The sequence below is a fragment of the Ranitomeya imitator genome, chromosome 6 (assembly GCF_032444005.1).
Source record: "Ranitomeya imitator isolate aRanImi1 chromosome 6, aRanImi1.pri, whole genome shotgun sequence".
Taxonomy (NCBI): domain Eukaryota; kingdom Metazoa; phylum Chordata; class Amphibia; order Anura; family Dendrobatidae; genus Ranitomeya; species Ranitomeya imitator.
In genome coordinates, this window is record NC_091287.1 from 426781850 (window position 1) to 426801771 (window position 19922).

Below are 19922 nucleotides of genomic sequence, written 5' to 3' on the forward strand. Positions count from 1 at the left end.
TGCCGAGAACCAGCTGGCGGTGCTGGAACCCGGATGCGTTGCCCCAGTGTGCAAGAGCCAATGGCACGACCGAGGACCAGCTGACGGTGCTGGAACCCGGTTACTAAGCTGTAGGTGCCCGCGCTTAAAAGCACTACCAAGGACCGCCTGGTGTTGGCGGAACTCGGATACCCAGGAGGAGGCACCTAAGCCAAAGGCTCGGCCCAGAACCAGCTGACGGTGCTGGAACCAGGTGGTGGACCCGAAGGCCCACAGGAGAGGAGAGAACAGCTAGGCCGCGAGGCAGCCGCAGTTACCGAACCCCAACAGTCCTACAGGGGGAGCTGGGCCTACTGGCACTACAGAACCAGCCTTGACTACCAGTTCACGCAGCCCACATAGGAAGCTCCTAAACTGAAACTGGAGGCACCCTGGAGTTGGCTAACTCGACCGCACCACGACGGGGCAAGCATAGGCGTCTCAGTGAGCTTGACACAACCCGGAAACAGCTGACGGTGCTGAAACCAGGCTTGGCACGAGGGAGTACCTGTGACAAGAACACTGCCGAGAACCAGCTGGCGGTGCTGGAACCCGGATGCGTTGCCTATTAAAGATTGTCTTCCTAGAGCCCCAACTAGCGGTGTTGGAGCAAAGGGTAAGCAGGGGGAGATGAGTGTAGGCCGAAGCCTGCACTGGAGGCAGCTTTGTGTCTGCGTTGCGTTTGCAGGACACTTTGCCGGCTACACACTGGGGGAACAGCTGGCGTTGCTGAACCCCACTAACACAATGGCGTGTGTTTTTCTCTGTGCAGCTAGCACTTGCGGGCAAAAACTAGCGATGTTAGAGCCCGTGTTGAAGCAGGAGGAGGAGGAGAGGAGCAGAGTGTGGGCCGAAGCCTAGTTGAACCAATTTCAAAGGAAACCTTTAACCCCCCCCCTCAGGTGTTACAAAGTACAAGAGACACACCTTGTGCAGTATTAATGCTGCACAAGTGAAAGGTTGCTCTATTAATTTGTCTACTTGCACACGCTGAATGAAAGACATACACAATTTACCCCATTCTACAGTCAAACTGTAGTGGATGCGTGACTTGGTTTTTTGATGAGACGCAGCACAGGTGTCCAAAATAACGCCTTGGTGCTTGGCGCAGCTTCCTGAGCGTTGTTATTTGCTGTACAGGAGTCTGCGCTCTTGTGTTATCCCTTGGCAATGCCCTGTTAGCGCTGCCCATCTTATGACATCATTTCATGTTGGCCGGTGCGGTTAACGATGGCCATAAATCCCAGACCCACAGTGTCTTTTCATAAAGCCACACTGCGGTGCTGGGATTCGTGGCCTTGAGTAGTAAATATTTTGGCCGCTCACACACGTCCTTACACCTGCTTCAGACTGGGCGGCCTCTGCTGATCCCTTCTCGCATGCCGCGGCCATGAGGCTGCACAGTCTGAAGAAGGCGGAAGGAGATGAGTTAAGACAGGCGAAGATATGCACTGCTCGTGCCCATCAATCACACCCTCACAGTCAAAATAAGTAAGACAACGAGGAGCATTTTATTCAGGCAGGGCGGACGAACAGGCGCAAGTAGCCAACCAATGATGTCAGAAGACGGGAAGCGCTACCAAGGGGGGTGCTGCGTATCATTAGAAAGGAAAGTCACACCTCAGGGACAGTGGAATGGTCTCAAAAAGACACATTTTGTACGTGTTGAGTTCCACGTGGGCAAGGAGAAAACATCAGCCACCTTGTACAAATGCAGCAGTACTGCTGTACAAGGTGGCTGTTATACATAGAAACACCTGGGGGTGGGGGGCAGGCTCCCTTCAATTTCAGTTCATGTGCCTGCGTGGCGTTTGCAGGTCACGTTGCAAGCTACACAGCAGGGGAACAGCTGGCGTTGCTGAACCCCACTGACACATTGACTGGTGCTTTTCTCTGTGCAGATCGCATGTCCGGGCAAAAACTAGCGGTGTTAGAGCCCAGGGTCAGCAGGAGGAGGAGGAGAGGAGCAAAGTGTAGGCCGAAGCCTGCACTGGTGGCAGCTTTTGGTCGGTTGTGCCAGCGTGGCTTTTGCTGGACACGATGCCGGCTACACAGCGGGGGAACAGCTGGCGGTGTTGAACCCCACTAACACATTGGCTGGTGTTTTTCTCTGTGCAGCTAGCATTTCTGGGCAAAAACTAGCGGTGTTAGAGCCCAGGGTCAGCAGGAGGAGTAGAGGAGCAGAGTGTAGGCCGAAGCCTAGTTGAACCAATTTCAAAGGTTACCTTTAACCCCCCCTCAGGTGTTACAAAGTACAAGAGCCACTCCTTCTGCAGCATTAATGCTGCACAAGTAAAAGGTTGCTCTATTAATTTGTCTACTTGCACACGCTGAATGCAACACGTACACTATTTAGCCCATTATACTGTTAAACAGTAGTGGAGGCGTGACTTGTCTTTTTAAAGAAAAGCAGCACAGGTGTCGAAAATAACACCTTTTTGCATGGGCGCAGCTTCCTGAGCGTTGTTAGTTGCTGTACAGGAGTCTGCGCTCTTGTGATCCCTTGGCTATGCGCTGTGAGCGCTTCCTGTCTTATGACCTCATTTCATGTTGGCCGTTGCGGTTAGCGGTGGACATGAATCCCAGACCCACAGTGTTTTTTTAAAAAATCACACTGCGGTGCTGGGATTCTTGCCCTTGTGCAGTAAATATGTTTGCCGCTCACACATGTCCTTACACCTGCTTCATACTGGGCGGCCTCATCTGATCCCTTATCGCATGCCGCGGCCATGAGGACACCCAGTCTGAAGAAGGCGGAAGGAGGTGACTTAAAACAGGCGAACATATGCACTGCACATGCCCATCAATAACACCCTCGCATCCAAAATATGAGACGAGGGGCGTTGTGTCGGGCAGGGCGGACGCACAGGCACAGGCAGCCAACCAATGATGTCAGAAGACGGGCAGCGCTAACAATGGGGGTGCTGCGTGTCATTAAAAAGGAAAGTCACACCTCAGGGACATTAGCATTGGTCTCTAATGAGACACATTTTGTACGTGTTGAGTTCCACGTGGGCAAGGAGAAAACATCAGCCACCTTGTACAAATGCAGCAGTACTGCTGTACAAGGTGGCTGTTATACATAGAAACACCTGGGGGTGGGGGGCAGGCTCCCTTCAATTTCAGTTCATGTGCCTGCGTGGCGTTTGCAGGTCACGTTGCAAGCTACACAGCAGGGGAACAGCTGGCGTTGCTGAACCCCACTGACACATTGACTGGTGTTTTTCTCTGTGCAGATTGCATGTCCGGGCAAAAACTAGCGGTGTTAGAGCCCAGGGTCAGCAGGAGGAGGAGGAGAGGAGCAAAGTGTAGGCCGAAGCCTGCACTGGTGGCAGCTTTTGGTCGGTTGTGCCAGCGTGGCTTGTGCTGGACACGATGCAAGCTACACAGCAGGGAAACAGCTGGCGTTGCTGAACCCCACTAACACATTGGCTGGTGTTTTTCTCTGTGCAGCTAGCATTTCCGGGCAAAAACTAGCGGTGTTTGAGCCCAGGGTCAGCAGGAGGAGGAGAGGAGCAAAGTGTAGGTCGAAGCCTGCACTGGTGGCAGCTTTTGGTCGGTTGTGCCAGCGTGGCTTTTGCTGGACACGATGCCGGCTACACAGCGGGGGAACAGCTGGCGGTGCTGAACCCCACTAACACATTGGCTGGTGTTTTTCTCTGTGCAGCTAGCATTTCCGGGCAAAAACTAGCGGTGTTAGAGCCCAGGGTCAGCAGGAGGAGTAGAGGAGCAAAGTGTAGGCCGAAGCCTAGTTGAACCAATTTCAAAGGTTACCTTTAACCCCCCCCTCAGGTGTTGCAAGGTACAAGAGCCACACCTTGTGCAGCATTAATGCTGCACAAGTAAAAGGTTGCTCTATTTAATTTGCTCCTTGCACACGATGAATAAAACACGTACACTATTTAGCCCATTATACTGTCAAACAGTAGTGGAGGCGTGACTTTCCTTTTTACGGAGATGCAGCACAGGTGTCAAAATTAACACATAGCTGCTGTGCGCAGATTCCTGAGCATTGTTATTTGCTGTACAGGAGTCTGCGCTATTGTGTGATCCCTTGGCCATGCGCTGTGAGCGCTTCCTGTCTTCTGACCTCATTTTATGTTGGCCGTTGCGGTTAGCGATGGACATGAATCCCAGACCCACAGTGTGTTTTCAAAAAATCACACTGCGTGGCTGGTATTCGTGGCCTTGTGCAGTAAATATGTTTGACGCTCACACATGTCCTTACACCTGCTTCAGACTGGGCGGCCTCATCTGATCCCTTATCGCCTGCCGCGGCCATGAGGACACCCAGTCTGAAGAAGGCGGAAGGAGATGAGTGAACACAGGCAAACATATGCACTGCACATGCCCATCAATCACACCCTCGCTGTCCAAAAACATAAGACACCGAGGGGCGTTGTTTCGAGCAGGGGAGATGCACAGGCGCAGCCAGCTAACCAATGATGTCAAAAGACGGGCAGCGCTAACAAGGGTGGTGCTGCGTGTCATTACAAAGGAAAGTCACACCTCAGGGACATTGTAATGGTCTCTAATGAGACACATTTTGTACGTGTTGAGTTCCACGTGGGCAAGGAGAAAAAGTCAGCCACCTTGTACAAATGCAGCAGTACTGCTGTACAAGGTGGCTGTTATACATAGAAACACCTGGGGGTGGGGGGCAGGCTCCCTTCAATTTCAGTTCATGTGCCTGCGTGGCGTTTGCAGGTCACGTTGCAAGCTACACAGCAGGGGAACAGCTGGCGTTGCTGAACCCCACTGACACATTGACTGGTGTTTTTCTCTGTGCAGATTGCATGTCCGGGCAAAAACTAGCGGTGTTAGAGCCCAGGGTCAGCAGGAGGAGGAGGAGAGGAGCAAAGTGTAGGCCGAAGCCTGCACTGGTGGCAGCTTTTGGTCGGTTGTGCCAGCGTGGCTTGTGCTGGACACGATGCAAGCTACACAGCAGGGAAACAGCTGGCGTTGCTGAACCCCACTAACACATTGGCTGGTGTTTTTCTCTGTGCAGCTAGCATTTCCGGGCAAAAACTAGCGGTGTTTGAGCCCAGGGTCAGCAGGAGGAGGAGAGGAGCAAAGTGTAGGCCGAAGCCTGCACTGGTGGCAGCTTTTGGTCGGTTGTGCCAGCGTGGCTTTTGCTGGACACGATGCCGGCTACACAGCGGGGGAACAGCGGGCGTTGCTGAACCCCACTAACACATTGGCTGGTGTTTTTCTCTGTGCAGCTAGCATTTCCGGGCAAAAACTAGCGTTGTTAGAGCCCAGGGTCAGCAGGAGGAGTAGAGGAGCAGAGTGTAGGCCGAAGCCTAGTTGAACCAATTTCAAAGGTTACCTTTAACCCCCCCTCAGGTGTTGCAAGGTACAAGAGCCACACCTTGTGCAGCATTAATGCTGCACAAGTAAAAGGTTGCTCTATTTAATTTGCTCCTTGCACACGATGAATAAAACACGTACACTATTTAGCCCATTATACTGTCAAACAGTAGTGGAGGCGTGACTTTCCTTTTTACGGAGATGCAGCACAGGTGTCAAAATTAACACATAGCTGCTGTGCGCAGATTCCTGAGCGTTGTTATTTGCTGTACAGGAGTCTGCGCTATTGTGTGATCCCTTGGCCATGCGCTGTGAGCGCTTCCTGTCTTCTGACCTCATTTTATGTTGGCCGTTGCGGTTAGCGATGGACATGAATCCCAGACCCACAGTGTGTTTTCAAAAAATCACACTGCGTGGCTGGTATTCGTGGCCTTGTGCAGTAAATATGTTTGACGCTCACACATGTCCTTACACCTGCTTCAGACTGGGCGGCCTCATCTGATCCCTTATCGCCTGCCGCGGCCATGAGGACACCCAGTCTGAAGAAGGCGGAAGGAGATGAGTGAACACAGGCAAACATATGCACTGCACATGCCCATCAATCACACCCTCGCTGTCCAAAAACATAAGACACCGAGGGGCGTTGTTTCGAGCAGGGGAGATGCACAGGCGCAGCCAGCTAACCAATGATGTCAAAAGACGGGCAGCGCTAACAAGGGTGGTGCTGCGTGTCATTACAAAGGAAAGTCACACCTCAGGGACATTGTAATGGTCTCTAATGAGACACATTTTGTACGTGTTGAGTTCCACGTGGGCAAGGAGAAAAAGTCAGCCACCTTGTACAAATGCAGCAGTACTGCTGTACAAGGTGGCTGTTATACACAGAAACACCTGGGGGTGGGGGGCAGGCTCCCTTCAATTTCAGTTCATGTGCCTGCGTGGCGTTTGCAGGTCACGTTGCAAGCTACACAGCAGGGGAACAGCTGGCGTTGCTGAACCCCACTGACACATTGACTGGTGTTTTTCTCTGTGCAGATTGCATGTCCGGGCAAAAACTAGCGGTGTTAGAGCCCAGGGTCAGCAGGAGGAGGAGGAGAGGAGCAAAGTGTAGGCCGAAGCCTGCACTGGTGGCAGCTTTTGGTCGGTTGTGCCAGCGTGGCTTGTGCTGGACACGATGCAAGCTACACAGCAGGGAAACAGCTGGCGTTGCTGAACCCCACTAACACATTGGCTGGTGTTTTTCTCTGTGCAGCTAGCATTTCCGGGCAAAAACTAGCGGTGTTTGAGCCCAGGGTCAGCAGGAGGAGGAGAGGAGCAAAGTGTAGGCCGAAGCCTGCACTGGTGGCAGCTTTTGGTCGGTTGTGCCAGCGTGGCTTTTGCTGGACACGATGCCGGCTACACAGCGGGGGAACAGCGGGCGTTGCTGAACCCCACTAACACATTGGCTGGTGTTTTTCTCTGTGCAGCTAGCATTTCCGGGCAGAAACTAGCGTTGTTAGAGCCCAGGGTCAGCAGGAGGAGTAGAGGAGCAGAGTGTAGGCCGAAGCCTAGTTGAACCAATTTCAAAGGTTACCTTTAACCCCCCCCTCAGGTGTTGCAAGGTACAAGAGCCACACCTTGTGCAGCATTAATGCTGCACAAGTAAAAGGTTGCTCTATTTAATTTGCTCCTTGCACACGATGAATAAAACACGTACACTATTTAGCCCATTATACTGTCAAACAGTAGTGGAGGCGTGACTTTCCTTTTTACGGAGATGCAGCACAGGTGTCCAAATTAACACATAGCTGCTGTGCGCAGATTCCTGAGCGTTGTTATTTGCTCTACAGGAGTCTGCGCTATTGTGTGATCCCTTGGCCATGCGCTGTGAGCGCTTCCTGTCTTATGACCTCATTTCATGTTGGCCGTTGCGGTTAGCGGTGGACATGAATCCCAGACCCAGATTCGTGCCCTGGTGCACTAAATATGTTTGCCGCTCACACATGTCCTTACACCTGCTTCAGACTGGGCGGCCTCATCTGATCCCTTATCGCATGCCGCGGCCATGAGGCTGCACAGTCTGAAGAAGGCGGAAGGAGATGAGTTAAGACAGGCAAAGATATGCACTGCTCGTGCCCATCAATCACACCCTCGCAGTCAAAATAATTAAGACAACGAGGAGCATTTTATTCAGGCAGGGCGGACGCACAGGCGCAACTAGCCAACCGATGATGTCAGAAGACGGGAAGCGCTACCAAGGGGGGTGCTGCGTATCATTAGAAAGGAAAGTCACACCTCAGGGACAGTGGAATGGTCTCAAAGAGACACATTTTGTACGTGTTGAGTTCCACGTGGGCAAGGATAAAAAGTCAGCCACCTTGTACAAATGCAGCAGTACTGCTGTACAAGGTGGCTGTTATACATAGAAACACCTGGGGGAGAGGGGGCCAGGCTCCCTTCAATTTCAGTTCATGTGCCTGCGTGGCGTTTGCAGGACACGTTGCCAGCTACACAGCAGGGGAACAGCTGGCGTTGCTGAACCCCACTAACACATTGGCTGGTGTTTTTCTCTGTGCAGCTAGCAGTTCCGGGCAAAAACTAGCGGTGTTAGAGCCCAGGGTCAGCAGGAGGAGGAGGAGAGGATCAAAGTGTAGGCCGAAGCCTGCACTGGTGGAAGCTTTTGGTCGGTTGTGCCAGCGTGGCTTGTGCTGGATACAATGCCGACTACACAGCAGGTGGAACAGCTGGCGGTGCTGAACCCCACTGACACATCACCTAGTGTTTTTTCTGTGTAGACAACACTTCCAGGTGTCAACTGACAGTGTTGAAACCCAGGGAATCAAAGAGGAGCAGAGTGTAGGCCGAAGCCTGCAGTGGAGCAAGTGTAAAGGGAACCTTTAACCCCCCCCCAGGCATTTGTTGCTGAAAGAGCCATCTTGTACAGCAGTAATACTGCACATGGAAAATGGTGGCTCCGAAAATAATGCTCCTTGCAAACGCTGAAGTACACACTCATATAATGTGTCCCCTCACACCGTCAAACCATCCCGGAAGTGGGACTTTCCTTTGTAATGTGACACAGCACAGCCGTCATTCCAACCCCCTTGGTGCCGTGCGCCACCTCCTCAACGTTGTTTGGTTCTGTCACGGAGCCCGCGCTGTAATGTTATCCCTTGGCCATGCACAGTTAGCGGTGCCCGTCTTCTGACATCATTTAGGTGTCAGGCTGGCAGTGCCTGTGCGTCAAAGCTGCCCGAGATCCAACCTTGCAGTGTCATCAAATGTAATCCCACTGCGGGCCAGGGATCCATGGGCATGCGCAGTGCATATCATCGCCTCTCACTCACCTCCTTCATGCTTCTTCAGACTGTGCGGCGTCACGGCCGTGGCATGCTATTAGGGATCAGCTGACGCCGCCTAGTCTGAAGAAGCATGAAGAAGGGGAATGAGAGGCTAGTATATGCACTGCGCATGGCCATGGATACCAGGCCCACTGTGGGATCACATTAGACGACACTGCGAGGTGGGATTTCGGGCAGCGTGGACGCACAGGCGCAGCCAGGACGACAACAAATGATGTCAGAGGACGGGCAGCGCAAACTGTGCATGGCCAAGGGATAACATAACAGTGCAGGGTCCATGACGGAATCAAACAACGCTAAGGAGGCAGCGCACGGTGCCAAGGGGGTAGCAATGACGGCTGTGCTGCGTCACATTACAATGGAAAGTCCCACCTCTGGGACGGTTGGACGGTGTGAGGGGACACATTACATGAGTGTGTAGTTCAGCGTTTCCAAGGAGCCTAATTTCAAGAGCGACCTTTCCCTTGTGCAGTATTAGTGCTGTACATGGTGGCTCTTTCAGTAACAAACGCCTAGGGGGGGGGGGGGACAGGTCCCCTTACATTTTAGTTGTGCCAGCGTGGCGGTCGCATGACACGTTGCCGGATACACAGCTGGGGATCAGCTGACGTTACTGAACCCCAATAACAGAGGAGCGACTGTTGACTGTGCACACAGCACTTCCAGGCACCAACTGGCGGTGTTAGAGCCCAGGGACAGCAGGAGGAGCAGATTGGAGGTATTACCGCACACACAGCTGGGGATCAGCTGACGTTACTGAACCCCAATAACAGAGGAGCGACTGTTGACTGTGCACACAGCACTTCCAGGCACCAACTGGCGGTGTTAGAGCCCAGGGACAGCAGGAGGAGCAGAGGAACAGAGTGTAGGCCGAAGCCTGATTGGAGCAAGTTGAAAGGGAACCTTTAACCCCCCCCCCCAAGACGTTTGTAGCTGAAAGAGCCATCTTGTGCAGCGCTAAGGATGCAAAAGGAAAAGGTTGCTCTTTTAATTATGCTCCTTGCAAACACAGAAGTAAACACTAAAAATGTGTCCCCTTATACCGTTAAACCGTCACGGAGGTGCGAATTTCCTTCGTAATGGGACACAGCACAGCTGTCATTCCTATCCCCTTGGTGCCGTGTGCTGCCTCCTCAGCGTTATTTAAGCTGTCACGGAGCCTGCGCTGTTCTGTTATCCCTTGGCCATGCCCAATTAGCGCTGCCTGTCTTCTGACATAATTTGGTGTCAGGCTGTGAGTGCCTGTGCGTCCACGCTGCTCCAGATCCCACCTCGCAGTCTCGTCTAACGTAATCCCACTGCGGGCCTTGGATCCATGGGCATGCACAGTGCATATCCTCGACTCTCACTCCCCTCCTTCCCTCTTCTTCAGACTGTGCGTTGTCACGGCCGTGGCATGCTATTAGGGATCAGCTGACGGCGCACAGTCTAAAGAAGGCGGAGGGAAATGAGCGAGAGCCCGAGGGGAAGATATGCACTGCGCATGCCCATGGATCCCAGGCCCGCAGTGTGACTCAATCAGAAGACACTGCGAGGCGGGATCTATGGCAGCGCGGCCGCACAGGCGCAGCCAGCCTGACACCAAATTATGTCAGAAGACAGGCAGCGCAAATAGGGCATGGCCAAGGGATAACAGAACAGCGCAGGCTCCGTGACAGCTTAAAACAACGCTGAGGAGGCAGCGCATGGCACCAAGGGGGTAGGAATGACGGCTGTGCTGCGTCACATTACGAAGGAAAGTCCCAGCTCTGGGACGGTATAACGGTATCAGTGAACACATTTTATAAGTGTTAAGTTCTGCGTGTGCAAGGAGCCCAAAAAAAATAGCTACCTTTTCCTTGTGCAGCATTACTGCTGCACAAGATGGCTCTTTCAGTAACAAACGACGGGGGGGGGGGGGCAGGTTTCCTTACATTCAGGTTGTTGTGCCAGCGTAGCGGTCGCAGGACACATTGTCGGCTACACAGCTGGGGATCAGCTGACGTTACTGAAACCCAATAACACTGGGTCGTATGTTTTGACTGTGCAGCCTGCACTTCTGAGCCGCAACTGGCGGTGTTGGAGCCCAGGAATAGCATTTCAGGTGGTAGAAAGATGAACACAGCAGAAGACCTGGATGACACCCAATTAATTAATCAGGCAGAGGAGTGGCAAATTCCTGCGAGATCCAGGCGTGGTTCATTTTCAGGAAAGTAAGCCGGTCAACGTTATCGGAGGATAGTCGCATGCGACGGTCTGTTAGTACACCACCTGCGGCACTAAAGACACGTTCCGATAAGACACTAGCCGCAGGGCAAGCAAGCACCTCCAATGCATACTGACTTAGCTCTGGCCATGTATCCAGCTTAGAGACCCAAAACTTGAACGGGGAAGAGCCGTCGGGGAGTACAGTAAGAGGGCAAGCCATGTAGTCTGTCACCATCTGACGGAACCGTTGCCTCCTGCTGACTGGAGCCGCCGGTGATGGTGTAGACATTTGGGGCGGGCACACAAAAGTGTGCCAGAGTTGTGCCATACTCGGCTTGCCTTGGGCAGAGGCACTGCTTCTGCTCCCTCTTTGGGCAGAGCCTCCCCCACTGCCTCGACGCACTGAGCTGCTTTGTAAAGCACTAGCAGCACTCCTCTCAGTTGGACAGGAGAAGATGATGGAATTCACCAGTGTATCGTGGTACTCCCGCAATTTACGTTCCCGGGTCAACGCAGGGATGAGGTTTTGGACGTTGTCCCGGTAGCGAGGATCGAGGAGGGTGAACACCCAATAATCAGGCATGTTGAGAATGTGGTCGATGCGGCGGTCATTTCTCAGGCACTGCAGCATAAAATCCACCATGTGCTGCAGAGTGCCAACCGGCCCAGAAACGCTGTCCCCTGCTTGAGACATGATCTCTGCCCGCTCGTCATCACCCCACCCTCGCTGTACACACTGACCACTGGACAATTGTGTCGCTCCCTCCTCTGGACGGAGCTCTTCCTCGTCCATTGACTCCTCCTCATCCTCCTCACAAATTGGCCCCTGCGTACCCCTTTGTGAGGAACCACGTGGCGCTGACTCTCCAGAAGCTGATGGAAAAGGTGACTCCTCATCCTCCACCTCTTCCACCACATCATCCCTTAACCCTTGCAAAGTTTGCTGAAGCAGGCAGATAAGGGGGACAGTCATGCTGACTAGTGCATCATCTGCACTTGCCATCCGCGTGGAATAATCAAAAGGACGCAAAACCTGGCAGACGTCCTTCAGAGTGACCCACTCTGTGGTTGTGAAGTCTGATCGGCGCTGACTGCGACTTCTTTGCGCCTGATGCAGCTGGTACTCCATAACTGCTTGCTGCTGCTCACACAACCGCTCCAACATATGTAACGTGGAATTCCACCGGGTAGGTAGGTCACATATGATGCGGTGTTCCGGAAGGCGGAATCTGCGCTGCAGAGCAGCAATGCGGGATCTGGCCAAGCTGGAACGCCGCAAGTGAGCACACTCTAGGCGGACCTTGTGCAGCAGGGCATCAAGATCCGGATAGTCCCTCAGAAAACTCTGCACAACCAAATTGAGCACATGTGCCAGACATGGGATGTGAGTGAGGTTGCCAAGGGCCAAAGCTGCCACCAGATTTCGGCCATTGTCACACACTACCATGCCTGGCTGGAGATTCGCTGGCAGTAACCACACATCGCTCTCCTGCTTGATGGCATTCCAGAGCTCCTGCGCTGTGTGGCTTCGATGCCCCAATGAAACTAGTTTCAAGACGGCCTGCTGACGTTTGGCCACGGCTGTGCTCATGTCGGTCATAGGTAAACGTTCACGGGTCCATGTGGGGGTGGACTGTGACGGATCCTGCAGAGAGGAATCAGAGGAACTGGTGTAAGAGGAGGAGTCGATGCGTACAGACTGGATTCCTGCAATCCTTGGAGTGGGCAGGACACGTCCTGCGCCACTCGCACGATCTGTACCTGGCTCAACAACATTAACCCAATGGGCAGTGAGGGAAACATATCGCCCCTGTCCATGCTGACTGGTCCACGCATCGGTGGTGAGGTAGACCTTGCTACTGACGGCGTTCAGTAGCGCATGTTTTATGTTTGCCTCAACATGCCTGTGCAGGGCAGGGACAGCCTGCCTGCTGAAGTAAAAGCGGCTGGGCACCTTGTACTGTGGGACTGCCAATGCCATCAAGTCACGGAAGCTGTCAGTCTCCACCAGCCTGAACGAGAGCATTTCCAGGGACAACAGTTTGGCAATGCCTGCATTCAGAGCCTGTGCTCGGGGGTGGTTGGCCGAGAATGCCCGCCTTTTCTCCCATGCCTGTACTACCGATGGCTGTAGAGTAGACTGGGAGTGTGAGGATGACTGGGAAGGTGGTGCTGTGGGTGGAATTACACAAGGTCTCTGGGAGGAAGCCAAACCAGCTGTGCGTGAGCTGGAGGAAGAGGCAACACGAGCTGAAGAGGTGGTAGCTGCCGCTGTTGGTTGGCCTACATCTTCAGTGTGTTTCTGTAACTCCACCGCGTGCCTGGTCCGCACATGTTTCCACATATTTGTGGTATTGAGGTTGCTGACATTTTTCCCTCTTTTTACTTTATGATGACACAGCTTGCATTTGACAAAACAAATGTCATCTGCAACTGTGTCAAAAAAGGACCAGGCACTGCAAGTCTTGGGAGCGCCCTTTTTGGCTTTGGAAAGAGACAGGCTCCTAACGGGTGCCAAAGTGGAGGCTACAGGCTCCGCAGTCTTCCCCCTCCCTCTCCCTCTTTGGCCCGTAAGAGGAAGCTCTTCCTCTGAGCTGCTCCCACCACCTTCCTGTTCCTCACGCCACGATGGGTCAAGGACCTCATCATCTCCACTACCCTCTGCCACCAGCTGCTCCTCCTGGGTAGTCTCAGCAGCACAGTACGCACGAGAAAGCGGCACCTGAGTTTCATCATCAGATGCGTACTGCGCTGTGGTCACCGGAGGCACTGGCCCACCTGCCTCTTCAGAGTCAGAGAGAAAAAGGTGTTGGGCATCACTGCACACTGCCTCTTCTTCCATTTCTCCAATGCTGCTTGGCTGGCCCCCTGTTTCCAAGCCAAGAGATTCAGAGAACAGAAGCAGAGACGGCTCCTGTCCTGGGCTCTCTGACTGCCTGGCCAATTTGGCAGGTGGTGAAGAGACAGATGGCTGCTCTCCAGTGCTCTGTGCCTGAGAGGATGTGGCACTAACTGAAGTCGATGCCGAGGCGTTAGCTGCCATCCACCCGACAACGGCTTCAATTTGGTCTTCACGCAGCAGCGGTGCACGGCGCTCTCCGACAAAGCTGCGCATGAAGGACTGTTCCCTGCTGAAACTGAGTGACGACGAGTCACCGGCGCCCGCAGCAGGCACAGAATCACCACGTCCTCTCCCTGCTCCTCTCCCTGCTCCGCGCCCACGCCCACGTGCCTTACTCCCTGCCCTCTTCATCTTGGTTGACAGATAAAGATAAGCAGAAAAGTACTAAGGCCTTAGTGTGCTTATTCCTGTAATGCTCCTCCTAACAGGTGTAAGAAACACTAATGTTGTAAATTGTGGACTAAACTTTATTATTTTTCAAATGTGGCCTACACAAGTGTTAAGTTGTGTTTGGTGAACTTAACTTTTTTTTTGGTGCAGATCGCGCTACAGAGCTAGTTTAAATCACACGGAGACCGTGCAGACAGCCGTAAACGGCGCTGCAAGGCCAAAAAACCCTCCTCTAGGTTATCCTATATAGTGTTTTTCCACTATTTAGCTGGATACAAGTGGAAAGACACTAATAGGAATTTTTTTTTTCAAATTTTAAACTGGCTGCACTATTTGAAAAAAAGGAATTTGTTTTTCAAGGTATGAGGCAGTAACGCACCCTGAGCTGAATCCAACCGGCTATGGCTGCACACAGACTACAGGGCGAGCTGCGCTCACACAGAGACCGTGCAGACAGCCATAAACGGCGCTGCAAGGCCCAAAAAAAACCCTCTAGGTTATCCTATATAGTGTTTTTCCACTATTTAGCTGGATACGAGTGGAAAGACACTTATAGGATTTTTTTTTTTTCAAATTTTAAACAGGCTGCACTATTTGAAAAAAAAGGAAAATTTTTCTCAAGGTATGAGCCAGTAACGAACCCTGAGCTGAATCCAACCGGCTATGGCTGCACACAGACTACAGGGCGAGCTGGGCTCACACGGAGACCGTGCAGACAGCCGTAAACGGCGCTGCAAGGCCAAAAAACCCTCCTCTAGGTTATCCTATATAGTGTTTTTCCACTATTTAGCTGGATACGAGTGGAAAGACACTAATAGGAATTTTTTTTTTCAAATTTTAAACAGGCTGCACTATTTGAAAAAAAGGAAAATTTTTCTCAAGGTATGAGCCAGTAACGAACCCTGAGCTGAATCCAACCGGCTATGGCTGCACACAGACTGCAGGGCGAGCTGGGCTCACACGGAGACCGTGCAGACAGCCGTAAACGGCGCTGCAAGGCCCTAAAACCCCCCTCTAGGTTATCCTATGTAGTGTTTTTCCACAATAGAGCTGGAGACTGGTGGAAAAACACTAATAGGAAATTTGAGAAAAAATGTGCAGCAGGCTGCACTAAGAGCAAAAAAGAACAACTGTGTGAGGCAGTGTGAACCCCCCCTGAGCTGAATACAACCGGGTATATGGCTGCACACAGACTACAGAGTGAGCTGCACACACACACACATACAGAGACCTTGCAGAACGCTGTTAAAACAGCGCTGCAAGGCAAGAGCAAGGTGAACAGTGAAGAACACACAGCGTTTTGCTAAATTAGCCTTTGGAAAGGAAAATAAAGCAATTAGCAAGCTCAACTGGCCCTCAGTTAGAACACAGCGTCCTGTCCCTAACTGAAATCACAGCAGAGTGAGCGCAAAATGGCGGCAGCGCTTTTTTATAGTGCAGAGTGACATCATTTCAGCAGCCAATCCCAGCCTTGCCAGTACTTACATGCCCACCATGCTAAACAGGATGTGCCCACACTTTCATTCATTCCTCATTGGCTGCTGCGTTCAATTTGAATTCTGGGAACTTCCGATTCCGGTATCCGATACGCGGGAAGTATCGGAATTCGGTATCGGAATTCCGATACCGCAAATATCGGCCGATACCCGATACTTGCGGTATCGGAATGCTCAACACTAGTTATAAGTCAGTCATCTGTATGCTAATCAGATAAATTCAGCCAAGGTTACAGGACAAACACCTAGTCAATTCAATATTGCCTTTGCAAATTGTTTTGCTCATCTCTGTATGTTTTGCACCAATCTGATCAGTGAAGACAGTGGCAGATAAATGGTGGACACCAAGTTGGGTGACTATACATATAACATGTATAGTTTCTATTCTGTTACAAGATTGAGGATCACTTTAATTTAAACATCAATTTAAATAAAAGAGGTAAACGATTAATTAACTAGTTAATAATTGATTACTGTCACACCAGGACATTGACTAGACTATTGCAATATTCAGACCTTTAAAGAGGTTTCTATCACTTTCCTAATGGGTCCAATGCTGTCATTTTTCTTTTGCTACTCGGTTTTATTATTTACTGTCCCTCTTGTAATATAGTAAAATCTAAAGGATAGAGCTGTTTCAATAGAGTGGGAATCATTGACTATCCCAAATTGATTAATAGCTGCCTGAATACCCTAACACACAGCCCAAAGAGTCCCATCATTATCAGTCATTGCTGTGATTAATCTGGGACTCGGCATTCCAATGCAAACATGTATACAGTAAACCATACAGTATTAGACCTCATTCAGACTTCTTTTTGCATATGAGAAATAGCAATCAATTTTGATCAGTGTTTTTTCTTTTAATCTGCTTTTCAGTAGCTTTTTCGGTCTGTGAGTCTTTTTTATCATTTATGTGGCATCCACTTTTATTGTATGGAAAAAAAAATCCATTCCATTAAGCATTAAAAGATGAACTTTTTTGCAGACCCATGTACATGAATGTACCATTGATCAAAATTCGACTACAGACACTAGTACAACAGTAAAAACAGGGACTTGTGAACAGCCATATAAACTATAGTGGGTAAGTGTTCTATGTGTGAAAACCAGAGATAGAACACAAACATGAGTCATGGACGTCTGAATGAGGCCTTAGGTTATGTTCCAACACTGAGTATTTGGTGAGTTTTTGATGTGGCATGTAGTCTGCACTAGTGATGAGCCAACCCATAGAGTAAAGTTCGAGGTCTGTAACGAACACCTAGAGTCCTTGCACGGACCCAGAACATGGACTTCTTCAAAAAGTCTGTGTTACTGTTTGGGTTTGGCATCCCGAACATTGGCTGTTTTCCACGCTGTCATCTATGTGACAGCGCGAGAAACATCAGTGCTTCTGATTGGGGGCAAGTTTTTACCACCGGTCATTGGCGTCGACTGATGAGAGTGCTACTCTCCTCATACTATACCTGTATTCATCAGCAAGCACCTATGCAATAAATAAATAATTTAAAAAACGGGCTGCAACCCCAGCTATCAGCTTTATCATGGCTCGTTATCAAAAATGGAGGGGTCCCATGCCATTTTTTTAAGTATTTAAGTAAATTTGAAAAAATTGGCATGGAGTCCCCCCTTTTTTGACAACCAGCTAAGCTAAAGCAGACAGCTGGGGGCTGGTATTCTCAGCCTCAGAAGGAGCCATAGATATTGGCCCTCCCCAGCCTAAAAATAGCAGCCCGCAGCTGCCCCAGAAAAGGAACATCTATTAGATGCGTTAATTTTGGTGCTTTGCTTTGCTCTTCCCACTTGCTAAGGTGTGGTGGCAAGTGGGGTAATAGGTTTGAGGTTGATGACAGCTGTTTTATGGCCTCTGACATCAAGCCTAGGGGTTAGTAATGGAGAGGTGTCTAATTAATGTGCCTTTTCTAGTGTGACTTTGGGCTGCTATCTGTAGGTTGAGGAGGGCCATTATCCATGGCCCTTTACCAGTGTAAGAATACCAGCCCCCACCTGTCTTCTTTAGCATGGCTGGTTGTCAAAAATTGAGGTTGAGGTTGAGATTTACCACCGATAAGAGCCTGTGTTTGCAGAGCTGTCACGCAAACAACGAATGGTCATATAAATGGGGTCTGGGTTCGGGATTGAGTTCGGGTACTGTTCTGGTACCTGGACCGAACTTTTCCAAAATGATCAGCCGAATGCACCGTACCCGAACATCCACGGCTTCACCCATCACTAGTCTGCACTTGTTAGGTAAACTAGGTTACTTGCCGCTTTTTATTGCGGTTTTGAGTTAGTTGTTTGTACATGCATTTTTATCAAGTTTTTCACTCTGCTTTTTTTGTATGTCATGTTTAAATAAAGCTGTTTTGATTTTGATACTTACTATTTGGCTTAGACAAAACTTTATCAAGACAATCATACACCTATTACATGTAATCTCAGTGTGCACTAAACATGATGGTGTTTTTTTTACCTCAGAATTTGTATACCAAAACCAGGAGTGGATGAAAAATACAGAAGTGGTGCACATGTTTCTATTATACTTTTCCTCTAATTGTTACACTCCTGTTTTTCCTTGCAAATCCAGAGTTAAAAAACTCACCAAATACTCAATGTGTGAACGTTGACTTATGCAATTGTATGTGGAAAACCACACATAAAACTTAGCGTACCCGCAAGAAAAACATACATGCTGCAGATTTCAAACCTGCACCTCAGTACAGTTTACACTGAGTAAGAAAAAGCACAGACGTCACGAGATTTTAGAAATCTCATTCACTTTGCTGGAACTATGAGATGCTGAGGTTTTTTGAGCAGCAAAAATACAAATTGTTAATAATTCACCAAAAGCTCATTGTGGGAACTTAACCTTACTATGCAGTGATGGATGCCCAGTTTGGCATAGAAACTGGTCACAATCTACACCGAAATGTACCCACATCACTACAGCTATATTCAGTGTGTAACCCTGGCCTGGTACAAATTAGTGAGCAGCCTGTAGTGGAGCTTTGCCTGCCTAAGGTCTGTAATGAGTCTTAATTGGTTCAGTCCTGAGGTTTGGCAGACTAAATGGAAGCATGTTCAAAGCGGCCTTATGAGGTGTGAAATATGGGAAAATACCGTACATTTCCTTGATTTTAATTGTTGTTTGTTATTGTGCTCTTGCTATTTGTTTTCATGTAGATTTACTGGGTAGGACCAATTATTGGAGCAATCTGTGCTAGCACTGCTTATGATTATATATTTTGTCCTAATATTGAACTCAAGCAACATTTGAAAGAAGCTCTTCAAAAGGCTAAACAGAAAACAAGAGGAAAATATGTTGAAGTGGATGACATAAGGAGTCACGATGGCAATGAAGACTTAATCTTTAAGACGGGACCTATCCATGTTATTGACATTGACCAAAGAGCAGGGAAGAAAGGAAAAGACTCTGAAAGTGAAATATTGTCTACTGTTTGAAGTGTAGGAATAGTTTTGTTTGGAATGGAAATCTGGATTGTACATCCAAAAAATATGATTAAAGTTATTATCAATATGCATTCTTGTAAGTGAATTATACAATGTAATACAATGCCAAAATAGATAATAAAAATCTAAAGTGCTATCAGGGACAATTCATAATTTGAATGATTCTTTATGTTGTCATTTATATTAAAGGAAAGTCCATGCCTGATTCAACTACTTATAGAGATGAGCAGATCAGGTAAAATTTAAATTTGCCGGTTCATGCAGTTTTTCCTTAGAAAATCAATTTCTCCAGGAATTTAATTTCCATGTCCCTATCCAGACCCCAAAGCATAATAAATGTAACATGTAAAAAAAATCTTATACCTCTCACCTCTCCAGGATCTGTGACTTTTATGAGCCTGCAAGGGTTATGCCCGAGTGTGCAGAAGGTCATAGTGTAATGTCACAATATGCGCTATAACTTTCCATGAGCAAGCATAGAACCAACTGGGGCCTTATGAAAACCAGTAATCCCAGCGTAGTGTGAGACGTCCAGGAATTCCAGTGCAAGCTGAGAGACTGGAGAGGTGAGCGATAAGTTGAGTATTATTTATTTATTTTTTTTCTTTAACCTTCTGATTGAACTTTATGGTCCAGGAAAATGACAGCCAGCACGGGATCCACCGCACAGAAGTGAATTACAATATATCTGGATTTTGGTAAATGGAGAGTTTTGGAAGATTCAATTCAAATTTATTCTCTCATCTCTACATACACACAGAATCTATCTATCTGTCTGTCTATATATCTATATATCTATCTATG

The 19922-nt window shown here is 49.5% G+C and overlaps 1 protein-coding gene across 1 annotated transcript in view; it reads left to right on the forward strand.

The window, feature by feature from the left end:
- LOC138641441 (aquaporin-4-like) overlaps nucleotides 1-19109 on the forward strand; it is a 39014-nt gene extending 19905 nt beyond the window's left edge. The window contains exon 4 of the mRNA XM_069728960.1: nucleotides 18831-19109. Coding sequence (XP_069585061.1) covers nucleotides 18831-19109 — 279 coding nt within the window. The remainder of the gene's footprint in view (nucleotides 1-18830) is intronic.
- Nucleotides 19110-19922: the final 813 nt, after the last annotated feature.